The 23,664-nt window shown below is 41.8% G+C and overlaps 2 protein-coding genes across 2 annotated transcripts in view; both read right to left on the bottom strand.

Annotated features, from left to right (window-relative positions):
- LOC102385224 (cytosolic phospholipase A2 delta-like) overlaps nucleotides 1–20,043 on the bottom strand; it is a 53,939-nt gene extending 33,896 nt beyond the window's left edge. Inside the window, exons 1-5 of the mRNA XM_025216041.1 lie at nucleotides 19,987–20,043; nucleotides 8,462–8,534; nucleotides 5,755–5,891; nucleotides 5,331–5,462; nucleotides 905–945 (exon numbers count right to left, since the gene is read on the bottom strand). Coding sequence (XP_025071826.1) covers nucleotides 905–945; nucleotides 5,331–5,462; nucleotides 5,755–5,891; nucleotides 8,462–8,534; nucleotides 19,987–20,043 — 440 coding nt within the window. The remainder of the gene's footprint in view (nucleotides 1–904; nucleotides 946–5,330; nucleotides 5,463–5,754; nucleotides 5,892–8,461; nucleotides 8,535–19,986) is intronic.
- Nucleotides 20,044–22,477: 2,434 nt separating this feature from the next.
- LOC102384971 (cytosolic phospholipase A2 zeta-like) overlaps nucleotides 22,478–23,664 on the bottom strand; it is a 38,235-nt gene continuing 37,048 nt past the window's right edge. Inside the window, exon 21 of the mRNA XM_025216040.1 lies at nucleotides 22,478–22,913. Coding sequence (XP_025071825.1) covers nucleotides 22,693–22,913 — 221 coding nt within the window. The 3' untranslated portion in view covers nucleotides 22,478–22,692. The remainder of the gene's footprint in view (nucleotides 22,914–23,664) is intronic.

Genomic DNA, 23,664 nt, shown 5'->3' with positions numbered 1-23,664 from the left:
ATTTCAAACAACCACTCCAGGCCTCCAAACTGTTTGCTCTTATTCCAAGTCCCTATATGTCCTCAAATACAGACATGCTTAACATGGATACATTCTGTATGCACTATAGTTGGGAGAAGTTCCATTGCATTTGGACAGCAAGTAGTGCTGCTATATGGGGTAAAATGGTTTTACCTTAAAGAAAGACCATGGGTAATACACAGCCTAAATGTGGCCTTTGCCTGCCTACTTGCTGCTGCACTGCAAATGCCTCCTTTCTTGCTCTACATTTCAGCATTTCAAAACTCAATCATCAAGAAAGAGCTGCAAGGAGAAGATATCTATTGTGCAAAAGCCCATGTGTTTGTTTTTTTAAAAATCATCCCCAACCATGCAAATGTAAAGTATTCTTTTTAGAAAGCAAGGATTTTAACAACCTTTGCAGCAGGAGGACATTGGATTCCATTGTTCCCTAATTTAGCTGTGGCAAGTTAGGGTATGGTGCTTTGTTGTTGTGTGGCAGGGTTGCCCGTGTAGTTTTAGTAACACGTTAAACTAGGATTTGCTTGGAATGGTTTGGCTAGGAACAATCCTGCCTTAGGCAATGTTTGGATTAGATGGTCTCTAGAGGTCCCTTCCAGTTCTGCTTTTCCATGATTCTATAATTCTATGACTTACAGCATTATAGACAACCTGATATATTCTGTCCTCAACTGTTTTGTTTCATATTTGGACTTTGATTGGTTTCTGTGCCTCCACATTAGGTCATGCTACATCATCAAAAATAATTATATCAGCATGCACTAAAGTGTCAGCAAGCTAATGATGACACATTCCTTGTAAGCCTACTACTGATACACATCTTTTAGCCCAAAGTGCCCCACAAAAACAGTTTTTCCTCCCTCATCCACTTCTGAGGTCTTACATTTCATTCATTATGAACTCCACTTCCAGCTCGGTATTACTCTAAAAATAGAAAAAAAGGCAAGAAATTAAAGTTGGGGAACAGAAAGCTTCCCATGGAATAAAAGGCCTAAGGACTGTTTACTCAGATCTGGTTAGGCACACAATTACCAAAGAAAGGGCTAAAGAAAGATGTATAAAAATAAAATGAGAGAGACACTTAATGATGAGATGACCACAGAAATATAAAATGCTTCATTAATGTCATCCATTTGACGTGCGGTGTACAAATGTTAAAATGTAAGACTGGAAGGAACCTCAAAAAGGTCACCTGCCAGAGACAAACAACTTAAGAAGGGGTGCTAAGGATGAGCTCAGTAGCTGATTGGTGAATTTCTAGATCCTTGCTGGAAGCGCCCACCTCAGCATTATAGAAAAGCCCTCATGCTTTGTTCTAGACTGAGCAAACCCAATTCCTCCAGCTTTTCATCCCAGTTTATGTTTTCTAAATTTATTTTCATCTTTGTTAAGCTCCTCTGGACTTTTTAATATTTGTCTACATCTTTCCTAAAGAGTGGTGCCCAAAACTGGAAACAGAATTCCAGCCAATGCCTCATCAGTACTAAGTTGAGAAAAATAAGTGCTCTATTTTCATTTATAACCTGCTTCTCAGATGAAGTACTCTTACTCAAAACTAAATACTTAAATAGCTCACATCCTCAGATGATTATAATGGATAGGGACAGACCGTCAAAAATCCTGAGCCTGAATTGATTCACTCTTTGCAGGTTAGTCTAAGCTGCTCAGCTTAAATTGATTAATAACTGAACAGACATTCTTTGTTAAACCAGGAAATGCAGCCACACGCCTGCAGCGGCTCAAGCCAAGGCACAGATGCTAGAGCATACCTGCCGGTCACTGCCAAAGGGGAGGCAAGAAAAAAGCCCTCTAAGGCTCTCACCCATCCCTCCTGGAGCAGAGGAGACATGACCAGGCACCAGCTGGAGCTAGCAGGACACAGGGGATGCCAGCCACCATCGGGGGAGGAGGGGGGAAGCTGCTGCCAGACTGAGGAGTAGGGGTGGGAGAAAAGTCCTCTCTCTGAAGCAAACATATACTGAACACAACAATTTGCAAAGCATACAACAAGGAACTACTAAAAATCTTTGCCTATGCTAAGATACAGCCCAGTAAAACACAGCGTACGCAACTTGATCAAACTTAAAATGTAAATGAGGAAGACAAGAGAAAGCTTTGCATAAATCTTACATAATCCTGTGTCTCCTTACAGCCAGGCATTCAGAAAGGCTTTATTTAGGTATTCTCACTTTTTACAGGTTCTGCTTTATATAAATGTAGCTCTCTACATTCTTTGGTGAAGCTGTCTGCAACTTCCCTTAACTACATCTCCAGCACATATGAGAGATGATTGAGACTGAAGCCAAACCCCCGGGGTTCCAGGGGAGAGTGGGGACAGGGAGGAATTAACTCCATCCCTGCCTGGCTGCAGGCAAGCCGTGGAGGTGTGGCTGGGGCTGGCAAACCCCAGCTGCAGTCCACAGGGTTTGCCAGTGGAGAAAGAGGGGACAGAGGGAGGAATTTAGCTCAGGGGCCATGGTAGCATCTGGCCATGCCTTGCCCCTGCTCTGGCTAGAGAGCAGAGGGGAGGGGCCAGCCCAGAGCAGAGAGCAGAGCCCTGCCCAGCCCAGAGAGTATACTGGGATGCTGGGGGAGTGTGGTTTAACTTAAACCAGCTAGGGGTTTGGGACAGACGATGCATAAACTGGCTTGAGCCAAATCAGTTAAGTCTGATGCTACATTAAACCAGGTTTATCTCAAACTGGTTTCAGCCATTTTCAAACTGGCTTATGTGCACTGAATGTCTTTAAATGAGTTTAAACCAGTTTCTGATCACTTAAACTGGTTTATATTTAATGTCTGTCCCTAGCCCATTAGTTTAGTGTGGGTTACTTGCCAAATAGGTGCAACTGAATACAATTTTTCAAATATGACAGTTGCCCAAAATTTTACTGAAACTCATTGATTTTGAAGTTCTTATTGTTACTGCAAGACATATGCAGCATGCTGGCATCAAGAACTGAACTTCTTTTATAATCTATTTCCAATTCATAGTCAGCATTTGGAGATGGATTTAGGTTTGCATCAGTTTCATTTTCTGGGAAGCTGGCTATCTTCAACATTAAGTTCAGCACATAAGCTACAAAGGAAACTTGCTTCAATGAGATTTTTGCTGACAGACTTCCATAATGATTTGTCTTTGTTCCAGCACCCTGCTTCTTGGATTAGCCTAAAGGTACTGAAAAATGGCAGTAGCTTGATGACAAAGACTCTTTCTACAAGGTAGCTTATAGAAATCGTCCACCAGTCAGAAACAGAGCTTTTGTCTGTCCTAAATTTTCATACCACAGCGCACTTTCCATGTTTTAAAGCACAAGTCTGCAACCTTCAGTTTAAATTCAGTTAGAAAACTGTCATATGTTTTATTGTTATTGTAGTTATTGGAGCCATTTACATATTGCTATCAGGTGGTTAGGTAAAGGTGTTCTCCTTTAATCTTTTTTGTGAAGACTGAAATAAAGGAGGCACTAAATACTTCAGCCTTCTCTGCACCATCTGTTATCGAGTCTCCTTTTCCTTTTAGTAACGTAGCTAGGGGTGTGTGAAATGGGCTGTATTCGAGTCGGGTTCAGCCCAAATCAGGGACAGTGATTCGATTCGTTGATTTGGATCACTGTCCCTGATTCGATTAGGCTGAATCCAAATCTGAATATTCAATGCTGATTCAGACATAGACACAGCTTTAAATGTTTTTTCTACATACCTCAAGGTACTAGGCACAGCTCATGAACACTGCAATACTGGGGCAGATGGAGCATCCTACGGGAGTGCAGAGGCCCCCCCCATGCCTGGCAGTGAACCCAGAACTAGACCAGAAGTACTTCCAGTCCACTCCTAGGTCTGCTGGTGAGCCTCTCCTATACCCCGCGGCTCAGTGATTGGCCACGGTGGACCTTGGGTGTCCCCCCCAGATCCAGGAGGCACCAGTTGCCAAGCTGAGGGGGTGCAGGGGCCCCCCCTGCATGCTCTCCAGCAGACCCGGAAGTGGACTGGAAGTGCTTCTGGTCCATTTCTGGGTCTACTAATGAGCACGCTGGGGAGCCTTCCATGCTCCGGGAGGATGTTCCATCCACCCCAGCATCTCAATGTTGACAAGCCGCCTGGTATCTTGAGGTACGTAGAAAAAAACATTTAAAGCTGTGTCTATGTCCAAATCGCTGAATCTTTCTGAATCAATTCAAAGGGTTCCAATTCGATTCAGAGAGATTAAAGGGTCTCCTGATTGGATTCGGATTCAGAGATTCAGCCACCGAATCAGGCCGAATCTCCACCGTATCGAATCAGGGACCGAAGATTCGCACAGCCCTAGTATCTACATGTCCCTTTGTATTCTCCTGAATTACACTGTACTTACAGAATCTTTTCAAGTTGTTTTATGCTTCTTGCCAGTTGGAACTTATTTTGTACTTTAGGCTGTTTAATTTGACATGCTTGTACTATACCTTTATTTTTATCCTTACTTATGTGACACTGTTTCCACTGTTTGTTTGTTTCTTGCTTAATTTTCAGATCACTAGAGATCTCCTGATGCTTTGATAATGGTCTCTTACCATGGTTACAATGTTTTCTAGTTTTCCTTTGCATCAAGACAGTTTGCCAATGTATATTATTTAATATACTTTAACAGCCACTATCAAATCACCTAGACTTCTTTACCCTTCGACTATCTTTGCAAGACTCTTTACATCAATTTCACAAGTTTTCCAGTGTTTCCTTTTCTAAATTCTACTACCTTTATTCTGTTGCTTTCATGCCTTCCTTTCCTCAGAATAATAAACTCTAGTACTTCATGATCGTTTGGTTGGTTGATTGATATCCTTTTGTCTGCAAGAGATGGTGGATATTGTAGCCTATGAGCAGATGGTTTGCAGTGTCTTTTGACTGAATAGTCCAATTTGAGATCCGCATGATCTGTGGCAGTGGTTGCAAGTATGTGTGTCATGGTTGGCTGCTTCAGGAGCTACTTGCTTATTTCATGATCCTCCCACCAAACTTGACTTTCCCACTTTGATTTTCAATTCCTTCCTTCCTATTAGTGAGAACCAATTCTAAAATAACTACTTTTATGAAACTTTTCTCCACCTCCCAAAACAAAAAGTTGTCCCTGATACAGTCCAATAACTTAATAAACTGTCTCTCTTTCTTATTGCTTTCCAACAAATAACTGGGTAATTAAAGCCCATCATTACCACAAAGTCCTTTTCTGTGGATATTTCCCATATATAGCCATAAGAAAGGCACCCATGGAATGGAAAGGAGGTAGAGAAATGATAGCCCTACGCATTTCTGGTTGGAATTTCAGTCTCTACCTCTGAATTCAAAATGAAGCTTGAATAGGCTCTTTCTCCAAGTCTGACTTCAGCCACATCAAAGAGAACAGTGAAGAGAAGGTCATCTTTGGTGAGTGGATCTTCATCATAGACTCTCAGTTCCAGGATGTTCTAGAGATGAGAGATTTTCAATAATAGTATGCTTTTGTTTTCCATTACATTTGAAAATGACAAATTCTTTGTGATAGGTTTCTGCAGGGTTGAATTTAACGATAATTACTGTGGAGGACAACAAAGAAATTTTTTAAATTGATGCAGTCATGCCTTTGACCAAACAACAAATAAGCATGTTCAGATATCAACTGGTAGGTCAAAAAAGTTTTTACCAACATTATCTAGATAAATAGTACCTGGGTAGAAACCACCTGACCCCTGAAGATCTAAGATCAGTCAATTTCCCTACCTTAACTTGGGTCTGGATTCTGAAACAGAAGGTTTCATTCCATTCTGGTTCATTAGAATTCAAGATAGTTTTGGTCTTGGCCTCTTCCTTTGAAGATGTTGGCAGCCACAAGGTTACATAGCAGTCAGTGGCACTCACTATATCAGAAAAAAAAAGATAACATATTTAAAACAATTTTCTAGTTAGCCATCAGTGTTCCAGAACTAGTGCCTGCTAAAAAGACACATTTTAAATTAGCATAGCCATTGTTGAGGTAAGAAAATGCAGTTACCAAGTATTGTGTTGAAAAGGGAAAAGAGATACAACTAAAATATAGGAGTTTTAGGGTTAATTAGTATCTTTGCTTTCTATAAGCCTTAATTCAATTTTATAACACTTTTTAACCAGGAATCTAATGAACTAATTATATTTCTAGCAATTAATGAAACTACGTAATGTAATAAAATTAAATCTAGAAAATTTCCAGTTTTGAAGAGGGGATGCTAATACACAGTGAATGCCTGGGATTGCATACAGTGCATTGAAATAAATAATAAAGCACCTAAGTCACTCAAATCAAGCCACCTGCCAAGAGTTACTAGAGGAATTCAGTTTCTACCCCACACGCACCCTTTGTGGCAAATTATTGGCCTGGGCTGAGGTCTCTATTGCCATAATTAGACTCCAACCAGAACCTGATCTAACTAATTTAAAGCTAGCTTGAGGCACCTCCACACATCACTACGGCAACTTTATAGCTGTAGTGTATACACACACTGTATGTTTCTTCAGGCCCAAATCTTTCTCTTTCCCTTCCTCTTATAATGTTCCTAGCATTACAATCTTACCTTGATAGGAATCTTCAGTCTCAAGTACCATTAGACTTGCAATTCAAGTGAAGTTACATGTTACACTTAGACCAGACTAATTCTGTAGAAGGTTAAGCAGTGTTAAAGTTAGAACATGCTGTAAGCAGTCACTCATTAAGGATACTTACAGAAGTTGTAAGAGTACCTTGATCACACTGTAACTTTTTGCACTTTACATAAAGCACTGAAAGCTACAGCATCAAAATCTAACACACGTGGCTCCTGTGCATGAGGGCTCAGTTGCCTGCCTTGTAAGCCATCTAGAGCTCCAGAAGCCCCTGGCCAGCTGTCTGTGTGGGCAGGGGTGGTCTGGAGTCTTCTGTGCCCCCAGATCCAGTGCCAGTGGGCACCAGGGACCCCCCTCCCTAGGGAGGGACCCAGCCAGGGCCCCCCACCATGATCTCTGGCTCAATCACCCCTCCCCCCAACCCACCTACACAGATGCAGCCAGCCAGCCAGCCAGCTGGTCAACCAGGTCTCCAGTGGAGAGTGCCGGCTCAGGCTACTATCAAAAAGTGGCAGGCGGGCTAGGCAGGTGGCCTGCGAGCCCCAAGGCTTCATAGACCCAGTCTGGCACTCCCCCAGACCCCAGCAGGTATAATTTGGCTGGGCCCTTGCAAGCTTGCAGCTCACATACCACCCTGCAGTTCATCTGCCGCTGGTTGTCAGTTACAGCATCTCCGGGCAAGGGTGCAGCTAGGTACCAATTGCATTGCAGTTGGGGGGGGGCAGAAATTGTCCCTAATGCCCCATGGCACCAGTGGAGAGGGGGCACCCTCCACAAGCCCTCCCCCCATATGGGGGAATGTCAGTCAGCTCAGAGATGGCTGTTTCCAGGCAGGCAGGGGAGCACGTGCTCTCCCCCTCCCTCCCTGGCTGGCTGCATAGGGAGGGGATAATTAGCCTCCTCCCTGTGACAGGCACTACTAATTTAGAGCACCTTCATTTATTACTTAATTTAATGAGGGTTACTTTTTGCACAATCAGCCATTTTAAAAGCACTCTGAAGCCAAACACATGTGTTATGTGGTTGTAGAGCTCTTTCAGGGGCCAGATTGCATGAAAAATGTCACTTCTGTCTGCACTCTAATGGTTAATACCATTTCTTGCCTGTATAGCTGAGACTGGTGAGCAAGGTCATCACTAGGAACCAGGACACCTGGGCTCTATCCCTGCTCTGTGTAAGGGATGTGAAGTTGGGAGCAGTGTATCCTGAGATGCTAGAGGATTACAGATTGTTCATTTTATCCCTGTGGAGCAGACTGAAGTTATTCTAACATGAGCCAAGTAGCACAGCCTAGAGTTGACCCTCACCTGAAATGGGAGAACATTAAGAAGCTCAGCATGAGTTTGAGATACTTGGCATAAGTTAATAATGAGCTTTAACATGCAGACACATGCATTTTAAGTGCCATTATTATGGTCTAAACAAAACATGCAACTTCACCCTTAGATGCAGAAACACCCACATTCATTATGTATGTAGCAAACACGTAGGCAGAGTCTTCTGTCCTCTGATGCACTTAATGTTTTTCACCTTGCAATGAAGTTAGTGCTCAACACTTACCACTGGGGCCACAAGGTCTACCTGACTTTTATATTTTTTTCTATTAATTAACCTTATTGGGTCTCCCTTATTTCTCTTTCTTCTACACTTCATTCAGCTCCCTTTACTTGTACTGCATACCTTCTCCATATCTTTCATAACACTTTAATTCATCTGTAATATCTGGTACTCCCATTTTTTTTTTAATTCTATACCTTTCTTCGGCTTCCCTTGTTTTCCAGAGTATTATTTGCTTTAAAAAGAAACTAGCCCCAACAGTGAAGGATTCTGATGGAACAAGAAATGTACTCACATAGGTCTGCTTTGACCATATTTCTGGCTCTCACAATTTTCACAAAAAGCAAAGAAGTGGGAAAGGCATCTACCTGCAAAACAAATGCAGGATGCTCATACTGAATTGGGTAGCAAACTTTACATTATACTTTGTGGTAAAGTAGGAAAAAGGAAAACAATACTGTTAAACACACAACTAAATCTTTCTGAAATAAACAAGGAAGAGAAAAGATGCCCACTTTGCATGTCAGGTGGGTAGAATGTGAAATGCCAGTAAGTAACTAAGGAGCAGGCATTCATATTTAGGGTGACACTACAGCCAAATGACCAAGCATTGTGCTGCTAGTGCTGATGTCTTCTCAACGAAAGCTAAATACAAAGTCCAGTGACCATTCATGGTGGCTAATATGTCATATTTTGAAAGTAAACAGTACAGGTACAAACCCTGTAGCCATGAACATTTTCAAGTAATTCTCCCTAGGTAAGTCAATTTTACTTGCTAAAAAGTTCACTCTAGAGCTTAATTTGGGAAATTTATTAATTACATCTCCTAACCTGTTATGTTGGAGTCTGACCTACAGTTCAAGGGGAACTTCACTCTTCACAAAAAGGATACTTATGACAAGATGTTTAAAACTAAGCACAAGCTTAAGTTCTTTCCTCGATTGAAGTCTGTATGACTTTAGAAATATTCATAGTAGTCACTAAACTAAGCAACCTTCTGGAGCTTATGCCTTCTATGTATTTATGCTAACTCACGGTATGCTTCCTAAAAGATACAATGCACAGACACAAAAAGCTAAAGTGCATGTGAACTTTTAAACTCTGTTTGTGTGACCATGAAATATTAGGAATAAGAAAGGGATTTTAAAAGTATTAAGTACTAGCAAGTCAGAACCAAGCTAAGGGAAGGAAGGAGATATGATACCCTCCTTCATCGCAGGAACTACATTAATTTGGAGCAGTGATTGTCAACCAGAATGCTGTGCCTCCCCCCTGAGATGCCACCGGATCCTTTGAAGGGTGCAAAGAGGCGTGAGGAGATAAGCAGACAAGTGCAGTCTCAGGTTTCCCCTGACCCAACCTGGCCAATCCCCTACCCCATCCTCTGTAAGGAGGTGACCACTATAAAATATAAACTAGTTTTTTAAACCGAGTGCCATTCAATTCACAAAAGTTAGTGAGGGATTCCACTAGTGAGTCCAATAAGAGGTGCCTAGAGTCCAAAAAGCTTGAGAACCACTGACTTAAGAGAAATAACTCTTCTTTAATTGACATCTTTCCAGTCTGGACTTGTTCCCAAGAGTTTCAAAGAACAAAGTTCTACTGACCAATTTTGCAAAAAAGCTAAAGCCAGCTCTATTCTGACAGAGGTGCATGAACAACATAAACAATGAAAGAGAAATCCTGGCTGTGAAAGAGTGGTGGTGCTGGTGATTAAGAAAAGGATTCCCTGTTCTTCTGTAATAACTATAACTGATTTGCTGATGTGTACTTAGGAAGGTGTGTCTGTGTGTTGCTACCAATTAAAAAGGATTAGAAAAATAATTTCTGGGGTCAGCCACCAGTCCTTTGCCATATTTGAAGGGGTAGGGGGGCTCACATGTAACATTATCAACTAAGAGGTTACTCTAACCTATCACCAACCTGGGAAAGCTACTCTCAGTTCTTGCAGCTGTGGATCAAAGCAAACAGTATGTAGTATAATACAGATGAAAACAACAACAAACATGTTCCTTTGGGCTGCGGAGCTAAGTAACAATCTAAAGCCAAGTACATTAAAAGCTGGTTCCTGCCTGGCTATTCAGGAACATAGAAATCCAAGGAAATTATCTTCTCTAAAGTATGTGTTCTTGGCTCTGTACTGTCTACCTGGCTCCCCATCTCCAGGGAACATAGTTGCCTTCCCTTTTAGGTTTTCTTTTCCAGAATTTACGTAATTCATCAGCAATATATGCCATTTGTTTAATGCATTGCTGTAAGAACTGTGCATGGCTTCCCAAAACTTCTGCCCTCCTTAAGAATTTCAAAATAAATCCATCAACGCCTGCTCAGAAGACTCAAATTGCTTGCCTGCCAGGGGATGTAGTATAACTATTACACTAGGCCCTCTCCCCTCTCCCCTAAGAGGCAATATGCTAAACATTCTTTAGATGAATATACTCTTACTCTGGTATCTTAGAAATACAGCTGGACCACAGCTATGATGAGTTTATTCAATGTCAGATCATCATTGTGTAATTCTGACTTGCCAAGTCTTTCTTCAAGTCACCAGTTTCCCTTGGCAGGCTAAAATTTTCCCAAGATTCAAAGGTATTTGTCCACGTTTGTCTTAAATTGCCATGCTCAGAACTGGAAATAGAGGACTCACCATTGCCATACAGTGGAAGTATCACTTCCCTTGACTTACAAGTGACACTTCTATTAACATCGCCCACTATACTATTGACCTTTTTGAAACAAGATCAGGCTGTTCCCACTTACACTCTACTGTAACCCCCAGATCCTTTTCTCCAGTACTAGAGCTTAGCCAGTTATCTCTGGTCTGTACAGGGCTTTGCCTTATTGAATTTTAATTGACTAATGTTGGACCAGTTCTCCAGTTTATAAAGGTCATTATCGATCCTAATCCTACCCTCTACGACGTCTGCAACTCCATTCAGGTTGGTGTCATTTGCAAATTCGCTAAGGATGCACTCAATCCCATTTTCCAAATCATTAGTGAAGATACTAAAAAATACCAGACCTAGAACAGTTACCTGGGGGACCCCATTCAAAATCTCCTCCCCGTTTGACATCTAGCCATTGATGACTACTTACCAAGCATGATGATCCAACCAGTTATGTATCCGCCTTACAATACTTTCATCTAGACTGTATTTCCTTAGATTACTAATGAGAATGTGACGGGAAATAGTGCCTAAAACTGTGCTAAAATCAGTGCATATTAAAGTCACTGCTCACTGAAAGAAGGAAAACAGGTTGGTCAGGCATGCCTTTCTTTTAATGAATTGATGTTGACTATTCTTGATCATCACCTTATTGTCCTCCAAGTGCTTAGAACTAGATTCCTTGAATCAAATTGCCAATATTTATCAAATTGCAGCTTGCAAAGAACAAAAAACACTTCATTTTCCATGCAAAAACTTAGAATAACCTCTTTCACTGAAGAACACAATTCCAAACCTGACTAACTTCCATTAAGTTCATGGCCTATGTAAAAGGCTTATGTAATATAGGCTTTATCAAACAAAAACTAACATTTTGTAAAAACTCCCTCTGAAGCAAACACAAAAATGAGTACACATGTTCTACTCACAAATGCAATCTTTACTTCAAAGGATATTTTTCTAGTGAGCTTAAAAAAAAAAACTACCTGAGGATAACTTGCTGATGGTCCAGCAGACATTGTGGTCTCAGCTGTGAGTAGATCAGATCTAGAAGCAGAAAAACTTCAACTCCCTCAAAAAAATCAGTTAAAGGAGACTATTCTAGTTTGATGTTACCTTCAAAAACAGGCACTGGATAACAGCTGCAATTTAAATGGAAGCAGAACTCCACCCTCTATGACTATACCAATAACTAAAGAAAAAAAAATAAGGGTATTCTCTTGTATGTATATAAATAGCAGAGGTTTGCTGCTAAGCTCTACCAAGAGCATGTTACATTTTAATGATAGGTCTCAGTGAACTGAGTCCCATCTTTGACTTGCTACAATGTGAAACCCTGGACTTAATTTTAACCACTATATATTCTGCCTTTTTCAAATAGATATTATGAGGATTATTTAACATTTTGACAGTGTTTCTGGTCAATATATGTGTTCCTGCTTATGAGAGTTGGATCTTGCAATTTTATGTTCTTGTATAGTGATGATTCTGTTAGCATCCTTGCTGAAGCCAAAGTTACCAGAACTGAGTAGGTGATCCTCAGGTACCAACTTTGCTGGACCAGACATTGCATGCAGGTGCCTGACTAGACTCTCTAAAACAAATGTTCCAGTCCCAGCTTAATTATGGTCTAAGATCTCGCACTGGCCAGAGCACATGCTACAAGGACACACAACTAAAGGCATAACTCAAGAAAACAGATGCCAAATCAAGAGCTGGGAAGAGCTGGCTGCTAACCAACTTCAGTGGCACCATAACCGTAACCAAGTAGCACCCATTTTAAGGTTGTCTTACCCTCAAAGCATAAGAGAGAGAGCAGAGGAAAGAAAGAGAAATGAATCCCAGCCTACTGACTACTCATCCCTGAAGAAAGACCTATAACTTCTGCAGATGGGTCTGTGGCTCAAGGATTGAACCCTTAAGTCACCTTAAGACCCACCAATGAGCCATGGTAAAAATCATCCTCAGATCAAGGGATTGCCAATGACATTTACATTTTTTTCAAAGTGTTTCACTTGTAAGACCAAAGTAGTGTTTGGAAGCTGATGTTTTTTCTTTTTAAAAACAAAAAACAGAGTTGAAACAAAAAACACCTGAGAACAAAATTTTGACTAACCCAAAATAATTTTTCCCCACTAAATGAAAAACAGAGTTGAACAAAACTTTTCCCCTGTTCTTTGTTTCAGCCACCAAGTAAAAATGACAATTATTTAAACAATTCTGCTCTTGAAACAAGTGTTGATACTGAGTATTTACAAATTGTTCAGCGTCCATGCTAACTTCAGAATCACCAGTGCCAACACCTTGCAGCACTTGGGTTCATTTGTAGGTCTCACATCCATATGCCACTGACTTGATGCTTTGTAGCCTGCTGTGGAAGATTTGATGAGTACATGTCCCAAGGCTGTGCATGGCTGCAGGCCAGGGAAAATTCCTTCCCAAGATAGTGTTAAAATTGGACCTTAGCTCATCAGCAGTCCTCATGAGTATGCATTCCCCATTCCAACCCAACCCAAGGACATACAAAATAAAGCCCTTCTCTCTCCTAAAAATAATATGTTAAAATGTCTCTTGACATCTCTTGTTTGGAACATGTTAATTAATGCCTTTAGACCAGCCTTCAACTGACTGTTTCACTTGACACTAATACAACCACCCATAAGCAACCTGTGCAAAAATAGCTAACACATTATTACTCTTCTGTTCCTTTGATCCAATAGTATAAGCAAAGATGCTGTGGTTAAAGTATCATGTCCACAAGTGGTAGTCACTCTCATATTGGCGTGTATTGATGAATCTGACATTTCTGATCCCTATTTAATCAAAAACTCCACCTCACAATCTGGATTTTTGTTCTGAGAGAATTGTTCTCTCTGGTTGAGAGAAGTCATGCTCCTCCATCTTCTGACTTTAGAGTCTCTCTTCTTGGGCTAGGGACAGACGTTATACATAAACCAGTTTAAGTGATCAGAAACTGGCTTAATCCTGTAACAGAACAGATGTTTAGTGCACATAAACCAGTTTGAAAATGGCCACAACTGGTTTAAAATAAACCTGGCTGAATGTAGTATCAGATTTAACTGATTTGGGTCAAACTGGTTTATGCAATGTCTGTTCCAGACCCCTTGCTGGTTTAAGTTAAATCAGAGTCCCCCAACATCCCAACATGCTCTCTGGGCTAGGTAAAGCTCTCTGCTCCACAGCAGAGCTGGCCCCTCCCTTCTGCTTCTTGGCCAGAGCTCCAGCAGGGCCTGCTGGCTTGCCAGTGCCCCTTTCTCCCCCCCCCCTCCCTTCCATCTCCCACAGCATGGACCCCAGCCCCATGGACCCTAGGCATGTGGTATGCTAGCTAATGCTGTGTAAGACTCCAGCAAAGACTGCAAACACAGCAGGGTCTGCCTGGCTTCTCCCTGCCCTACCCTGCCTCGCTGCTCAAACAGGAATCCCCCCTCCCTCCCTTCCATCTCCCACAGCATGGACCCCAGCCCCATGGACCCTAGGCATGTGGTATGCTAGCTAATGCTGAAAGGTAGCTATGTGCGTCTCTCTCTCAAATTTCAATGGGGCAGGCAGACAGAACAGTGACTGCTTAGGGCTGTTTGGAGCTAATCAGCAGGTCAGCAGGTAAGCTATTTAAGAAGTTTGAAATAACAGAGAGAAGCCATTGTTTTGCTAATTGGGTGATAAAGACTATTATCACTATCAGCCCCAAGCTGGCTTGCTTGCCTGTAAATTGGCTGCAGACAGTATGAGGAGGCAGGGAGAGAGATTGAAAGGCTCTGTATCATCAACAGATGCATGCACTGCACCCCAACCTCCCTTTGCCTCAGAGTGCTAGCCAAGGCTGGGGGCTAGCAGCACTCCCACCCCTTGAGGAGCCAGATGGGAAAAGCCTAGGACCATACAGGCAGACCTCCCTAATGAGAGAGTCCTGCTGGGGCTTGGTTATGCCCCTCTCAGCTCGACTACCTGCAAGAAGTGAGGGAGAGCTACTTTAGCACCCCCTCCCCAGTTCTAGCCTGAGCCACTGCAGGCATATGCCTAAATTTCCTCAGTCCAAAGAGAATGTCTGTCCAGTTTCAAAACAGTTCAGCCCAGCCCAGCCAAGTTAGACTAACCTGCAAAGATTGAATCAATTCAGCCTCAGGCTTTTTGAATGTCTGTCCCTAGCCTTAAGGCCCTTGTAGTTAGTTTTTCAGATGTCCTAAGAGGATCTTGCTTCAACATTTGGCTTTTGAAACCCATCATCCCACTCACTGAGATATGGCAACAATTGACAGGAGGCCCTGATACTAATGGAGAACTAAATTATCTACTGTCATCTGGACCAAATGGAAAGAGTCCAGAAGAGAAAAACAAATTATTGGAGAAAATATGATGCATGAGAAGGGAGTGGAAAAATTCAGATTACTTAGTCCAGAGAAAAGAAGACCAAGGGGAGATTTAATAACAGTCTATGGATATTTTTTAAAAGTGGTTTTAAGTGGGGTGGAAACCAATTGTTCTCTGTTTCTCTGTCTCCACCAAGGCTAAGGCAAGAAATAATGCAATTAAATTGCAACAACAAAAATTTAGGATAGCTGTTAGGAACTTTCTTCATAGGCAATGCATAGCATGGGCACAGGGGGGAAACGTGCCCCCCTGAGAATGGCCACCCCTGAAGCCACTGCCGGCTTCTGCGGGCAGTCGCTGCCCCCCGCCCCCCAGCCACCGATGGCTGCAGGAGGTCCCTGCTCACTACCACCAACAGCAGCTATGGGCAGCCCCTGGTCTGTCCCCCCCACTGCCAACACTGCTGTGGCCACCTGCAGGTGGTCCCCGCTTGGCCTGCCCTCACCATCAACATCACTGTGGCCGCCTGTGTGGGGGGGGTCCATACTCACTGCTGCCATGCCCCCACCACTGACACTGCTGCTGCCACCTGTCAATAGTCGCTGTGCCTCCCCACCCCACAGCTTCAGGAGGCACACATCATTCATGACTTTCTTTGAGGGTGATTAAGCACTTGAAGAGATTATGTAGTCATGTTGTAGAATCTCTATCACTGGTAGCTTTCATATGCAGATTAGACAACTTTTGTTTTAGGTGGTTTAGACAGGAATGAACTGGCCTTGAGCAGGTCCCTTCCAGATGGATTTTTCCACAATCCTATGATCTGAAGGAATGAGATGATGTGCAGATGGGACAGTGAGAGTGAGGGAACCGAGATGGACACAAAATAATGATAACTAGCCTAAAGTTTCCAGTATAGGTTTTCCCATCTCTGCCTTAAAAAAAAAAAAAAAGTTTCTTATTACTGGTAAATATTGTATTGTATCTATCCTAATTTGTGCACTAATTCAATAATAAAAGAGCACCTACTTTGCTCTGGGCACTCTTTGCCATGTTTTAAAATTACAGGTATAGCAATGAACTTCTTTTGTACCCCTTTGACTAGTAATTTAAAGATATAAAAACTGTTTGCCACAGCCTGCTCCTTTAAAAATACAATAATTATTATTAATTCTGGTGCCTATTTGTGATTAGGCTCATATAAAATGCACATAGTGAAACTCGGAACAAGGCAAAACTTGCTAATTTTTCATACTTTGCTACAAATGCTACAGAAGAGATTACAGAAAGATGTTTTTAGAGCTTGCAAATGCCCAAGAGATTCTGATTCCAAGTTCTTGTAAACCAAATTTATTTTTAGTAAGATTAGACACTTTTTAAAACACAGCCTCCTTAATTGTGTCAAAAAATTACAAGAATGTGATATTTGTTCCCTGAATGTGATTGAAATCTAGATAAACTTGGCCATGTAAAATCACTTTGATAATTGAAATGTGTGACTATCATTCAAAAAAAAATTTAGGAATACAACCACTGCTACATCCCACCTCTGCTCCTACACCATGCATGCCAAATGCAAACATGTAGCAGTGAAGCTGCCATGAGGGCACTCCCCATAAGGATGTTTTTAAGTATACTAGGAATGGGGAGCTTCAGAGATGACAGAGTGGGCCTTCAGTGTCTCATTGCTGGGTTTGGCATGTGTGGATTGGGAGCAGCTGAGTGAGGCATACTTTTCAGTGATACCCTCCAAAGTACTCTGGAAACCCATAAAATGACACATTTTCTTCTTTACTTAGGAAGAGAATCATCTCTAGCGTGCTATGATCTGCCATGATAGAGATCTGTAATAATACAGCTAAAACTCTGTAGCACTCATGTGTATATAATACCTTCTTCTGGGCAGAATCAGAACTATTCATGTGCGTCTTACAAGTACTTTTTTGCTAAATCTGAATTACTCCGTGTACAAAAAAGCTTTGCTTCTGGAGGAGAAGGGATTTGAGTTTTATCCTCACAGTCAGGATAAAGTTATGTGAAGTCTTAGGTGTCCTTGGACTGCCATCAGATTTCCTTACAAAGGGAAAAATTATGGTTCATAATTTCAGGGGCAAATAAGCAACATTGAGTGTCCAACTTGAAGTACCTTAAGAGAACCTGATTTTTAGAGGGTAGCATCTCAGCACTTTGGCTCTGACTCAGGAAAACCATGGAATATGATCTTAAGCATACTCAGAAGCACTTAAATATTTACTTAAGTCCTACTGACATCAATGGGACTGAAGTCCACAACTGAGTGCTTCTGGAAGCATGGTTCTTGAAGTGTCAAGTTGGGCATCCAGAAATGGAGGTATCTAACATTATTAGTCAGTTACGAATACCTGCGTCCACATACCTAAATGTAACTTGTTTACTTGACAGATATGGAGGCAATGTGTTTTCTTTTGTTTCTCTGCTAGAAATAAAAAAGCTGATATTTGAAGTAAAGAGTAATAATTGATTCATATTCACCACTGGGTGGATGGCTCACCATGACTCAGCTTGACTTAGCCTGTCATGCACTAGAAATAGGTCTGCACTGAAATATGTAGTTGCCATACACCTCATTAGAGTCATGTGAGAAAATGTTTAATTCAAATACTGTATAAATGCCTCTTTAATTCAGTATACAATGGTGTCTGGGCTATTGATTTATTTAATCTATGTTTAGCATTTGCATGCAAAGAAAGCATTTTAATTAACATTCCTTTCAACTTGAAAAATCACATTCCTGTCTGAAAATAGTGTGCCTGCTTTAGCTACCAGTACCACCCAGAACTGCTGAAATGGGAGGAAGTTAATGCAAGAACTGTCTCTATTTTCAGTTTGTTTACTTTGCATTATCTGTCAACATTTCTCGGCTAGGGACAAAATTACACATAAACCAGCACAAGTGATTGGAAACTGGTTCAAATCTGTAACACAACAGAAGTCCAGTGCACATAAACCACTTTCACAATGGCCAAAGCCAGTTTAAGATAAACCTGGATGGATGTAGTATCAGAATTAACTGATTTAGGTTAAATAGGTTTATTGAGCTTCTGTCCCAGATCCTCTCCAGATTCAAGTTAACTCACAGTCCCCCAGTGCCCCAAGATGCTTTGCATATCCCCCACAACCCCCTCTCAACCCTTGCAGGGCAGGCAAGCTAGCCTTGACCCAAGCTGTCTGCTCCAGCTAAGCAGGGAGACATGCTCTAATGCCCCCCAGCTTCTGGCCTGGGCCACCACAGGCAGTGGTTGTATTTCTGAAATCAAAAATGAATGTCTGTTCACTTGCTTATCAATTCAATCTATGCAGCTTAGATTAGCCTACAAAACTTAAATGGATTCAGCCTCAGGCTTTTTGACTGTCTGTACTTATCCCTCCTATATAGTCAGTTTCTCCATTGCTGTAAAACTAGGGCTGTCAAACAATTTTTAAAATGGCATCGCAATTAGTTGTGCAATTTAAAAAAAATAGTTGCAATTAATCACAATTTTAAGCACACAACTATGCAAATACTTTGTATTGTTGAGGGTGGGGGTAGAGTTTGGTGGGGGAGGAATTTGTGAATGTGTGTGTTGGGGAAGAGTTGGAGCCTGGGAAGGGGGGGTCCCTGCACACCCTGGCAGGATGTGAGGGTACTGTGGGCCAGGCCTGAGGGGCAGCAGCAGAGTGGGAGCAGATACACAGACAGACACTCATACACACACACAGGCACACACACACAGACAGCACTGCACCAGTAAGTCTGTGGAGGGGAAGAGGCACAGGGAGAGAGGAGCCAGGGGGGCAGAAGATTGAGGCCCCCACAGTGAGGAAGGAAATGGGGATAGGGCAGGGGCAGGTCACGAGACAGTAGGTCATCCAGGTGTGCAGGGTGGGGTGGCTGCTCACCACTGTGTGCACCCCCAGGGGAGGCATGGGGGGCATGTTCCCCTGGATTTGTGCATAGGGGGGAGGTGGGCTGTGGCTCTGCACCCTGCTGCCTTTGCCCCAGGAGCCGTGCAGTGTCATGTTGTGCCTCCCACTGCCAGGTGGGCAGGGAACATACAGCATGACCAGTGCATGACTCCCAGGGCAAAGGCAGCAGGGCGCAGAGCCCCAGCCTGCAGCCCATCTCCACCTCATGCACAAATATGCCTCCTCCAGGGGTGTGCACAGTGGCAGGGAGCCACCCTCCCCTCCCCCACCCCCCACGCACCCCATTACCCGCTCAGCACCTGCCCCACTCTCTCCCTCAGCATGGGGGCCTCGATCTGCCCCCTGACCCCTTCCCCACCCCTCCTCCTCCACATACTTACCAGCGTGGCACTGCTCTAACACATAATGTGCAAGCTGCAGCTGCTCCTGTGTGTCTACATCTGTGCGTGCCCGTCCCCCCACTCCTGGCTACAGCCACCCAGAGCCCATGCCCAGGCTGCCCTGAGGTCCTCTGCTCTGCCACACCTGCCCCACTGGGTGGAGCAGGTGTGACGGAGCAGAGCCCAGGTGCAGGCTCTAAAGCCAGGTGCATGATTAACACGTTAAGAAAATTAACTCAAGAACCAACTAATGTGTTAATCACAGGCATTAACTGTGATTAATTGACAGCCCTATGCAAAACCTTTGTTAGTGTCAAAACAGGAGGAAAATCTTTATAGTGTAAAGATTTTTTTGCTTATTATTTAAGCAGTTCTTTATTAGAAACTGGATTTTTTCTTATTTTGGTTACTTTCAAAATTAAAATTGATAGTATGCTTAATTCAAGACCATCTGAATTCAACAGAGGAACTGGAATGTAATTAGTATAAATACATACTGTAAGAGTGGAAACAGATGTTGCCTCTGTGCCATCACAAGAAGGGAAGCATGTCATCCACTGTCCTGCAAGATCAACAGGTGGGACAACAGGTGCATGTTTCACCCAATGAAGCAGCACAGCTGGTCCACTTCATTTGCTGAAGTGCATTTCTAGCCGAAGCTCATCATGGTGCAAATCACACAGGAGAAGAAGGGTGAATGACACTGACGTTGGGCACCTTGGTTTATTGATATACTGTCGTCTTGTGTTGGAGAAAGTTCTTTGAATTTCAAACAGAAAAATGTGCTTTTTAATACTGACCTCAGTCATTATGTTACTGCCAAGGATATATCAACACAGCAAAACGAAGATGTGATTGTAAAACATGGTAACACAATGTAGCTAGCACACAACAAGAGCAGTGAAGCCACAATATATTTATTGGTGCACATTATTTACTGATTAAAAAACCAGTCAGTCTCTTTAAAATAAAGACTTAAAGCTATGCTATCACTTGCCTGTGTATGTATTTGGATATCAGTTGGCCACATTTCTTACATATTTTTTCATAAAAATAATTCTCATAAGAATAAAGAACACAGTATACAAATATAGTTTTAATCAACTCTAATATAATTACTTCCCAAATAATGATTGTAATACTTTGCCAGGCTATGTTTCTCATTGAAGATGTTGAGTGAGATGCCAAGTTATGCATTTTAAAACATGAACCAAACTTCTTTTTGAGTTATAAGCACCCGATTAAAAAAAAAAAAAATCAGCACTTTTTTTGCAATCTCAAAACTCTTATGCACCCAGACAATACAAGAGCAACTTTGGCCTACTTCAGATTTCTATAACAAAAGTTTTACCTATTGACTGAAAATTAGCATGCTAAATGTTATCCCACAAGAAAATCTTTCAAGAAAAATACAAATTTCTAAAATATTACCTGAAAATGGAATTGTTATTTCAACCTTAATTACAGGTCTATTTCTGGAATGCTGATGGTCTATGAGGTCTGCCTGGCTGTATGAATTTGTATTCAAAATCAGTTTGTCCAGTTTAATAGATCTTTTCAATTAGTTATAATGAGACATCTGCACAAGATCCTGAAAATAAAGTAGGATGACAAAGACTGCTGACATGGAAAATAAAAACAACAACACTTTACTGGAGAAGGAGCGATGTCAGTTTGACCCAGCTCGCCCAATATCTGTTTAGATTGTGCATTTCAGCGGGGCTTTTTGGCTCTTATCTAGCCCCGCTGAAGAACATGATCACTACAGACTTTGGGTGAACCAGGTCAAAGTGACATGGCTCCTCTTCTGGGCACATGCTGGGCTCAACGCAGGGGTGCACCGAGCTGAAAGTAAAGCGCCGGGTGTTTTTTTTTCCCCCAGTCTGTCAGCAGCCAAAATGCCAAACAGAGCTGCTGGAGTGTGCAGGACTGACACACTTAGAAACCACTAATCAGGAAAAGGAGGTTGCAATGGCTTGGCCATGTCAGAGGAATGGAAGACTGTGTCCCCAAGAATATTTTGTACAGTGAGATTTGAGACAGCTTTAGGAAGTGGGGTCACCCTTTATGATGGTACCATGATGTGTCAAAATTATATGAAGCCATTCAATATCAGTGTAGAAATCTGGGAGTGTGCAGAATCCTGTCCAATCTGGAGGGGACATGTGGCACTAGGTGCAGCTCAACATGAAGCAGCTTTGATCCACAGGACAGAAACAAAGTGAAAACAAAGGAAGCAGCCTGCTGTAGATTTGGGCTCCAACCCAGACAACACATGGACCTGTGAAACTTGTAACAAGCTGTTTCACTTTTGCATTGGGTTTGTCAGCCACAAGCAGATTCATCAGGCACCTGACAAGACTTCTTAAGCATACACCATGATCCAGAAGATCAATTGTTGCCTACCAGTTTTAATGAATTTAGATTAGATAGGAGTGAACTGTAGAGTTTGGATCCAGAAATGACACGTCTCAGATACCTCTTGATTCTGGGTAATCTTCAAGTCACTCAATTAAGAAGCAGTCTGCAGATACACATACATACACATGCTTTTTATTATTATTATTATTTAAATATCTATTCTGGAGATAGGGAAACTATGCTGTCTTCATGTGAAGTGACTACACTTTTACTTCCAATCATATCTAAATGTTGTTCTGGTTTTCAAAGAAAAATATCAAAGCTAAACAATGCCAAGTACTGAAGAAAAGGTATCCCCTTCCATTGAGGGAGTACACACTTCCTTGCTATTAGCCCTCAGCACTCCTTGATGACACCCTGGCAATACTGAATATGGCCAGAAAGAAACCCTCTTTGCCCTGAAGAGCAGGGCTTCCAGATATGAGTTACTCACTATCACCTATTTGTTGAAGGAAAAGCATCATGCTTTTAATCCCACTTGATCACATGCTACACAGGAAATTCACAAGGTCTCAATAAGGCAGACATAAGAGCACACAGAAGTATTTTAAATATTATTATTGTTGTTGTTATTATTATTAAAGCTTAATTCATACATTTCACCCAGAAATGTCTGGTTTCCACAATCTGCATGTGTATAAGGTATTTGAAAAGCTATAAACTTTAAGGAAGTCGTCCAGTGGGTTGGTCACTTGCAGATACCTTACCCAGTAAGTGTTCCTGTTTAAAGCCTTCATTTATATTCAATACCTTGTAACAACTATCCAACACAGAATACCATCTTACTGTCTTCTGGCCTTCTTGAGTGCCCTTCTTTTCATGCCCAAAGCAAGAGCTTTTAAGATTGTGTCCTTGTTGTTTAAAACATTGTAGCAGCTCAATTCTAACAGCCTATCAAATTCATTAGGTTTATAGGTGAAGTTCATTGAACGGTAAGGAGAGTCTGCTCCTTCAACGAGGAAGTTGCCAAAGGATTTCTCATTCGCTGTCTCACGCTCTACTCCTGCACACAGAAACAAAATGAAACAACAGCATTCCTCTCAGATCTTCACAATAGGATGTTCAAATGTTTGTACGGGAGAAGAAAAAAGTGCTGTATTCACTTATATTTATCATAAACCTATCTGTAAGGTGATGAGAAATAGGTAAAGGATTTAACTTTATTTAAGTGACATTCTGCAGATGATACGTCTCCCTTAAGGAGACAAGGTTTATGACAAAGGTAAAATGGACATATACCTTTAATGTATTTTAATTGCATGGAATTTTAAGGCCTTGAGCTTTGTACCTATCTACAAATTAGCAAGAACGGATGAATTTCAGAAGAGGCAAAGATTTATTAGGGTGACAGCTTTTATTGGACCAACTATGTAGCTGGGATAAAGTTGAGACAAGCTTTTTGAATGTAAGACATTCTTCCTCGTGTCAGCTTCAGACAACAGCCAAACATGTCTCTTAATCTCACTATTCTTCAGCTTTGCATTCAAACCTCAGAAACAAATTTCTATATGCAGAATGCTGCTATTGATCATGATCGCAAACTACTCAGGGCCCAATGTCTTTATCTTAAAATAAGGTTTCAGTCTAAATTCAGACTATAAGTTTGAAACACAATTAAAAAATAATAATACTAATGAACCCAGAAAACAGAATAAGGATGGCTTCTGAAAACTTAGACAAGCAATATACTTGAGCCAGTGCAGTCAGTGAGACAAAAACTGGCCTGGAATATTAAGACAAATTCATTTTAAGAA

Source organism: Alligator sinensis, unplaced genomic scaffold (assembly GCF_000455745.1).
Source record: "Alligator sinensis unplaced genomic scaffold, ASM45574v1 scaffold314_1, whole genome shotgun sequence".
Lineage (NCBI taxonomy): Eukaryota > Metazoa > Chordata > Crocodylia > Alligatoridae > Alligator > Alligator sinensis.
This window is presented reverse-complemented; position numbering and strand designations above follow the sequence as displayed.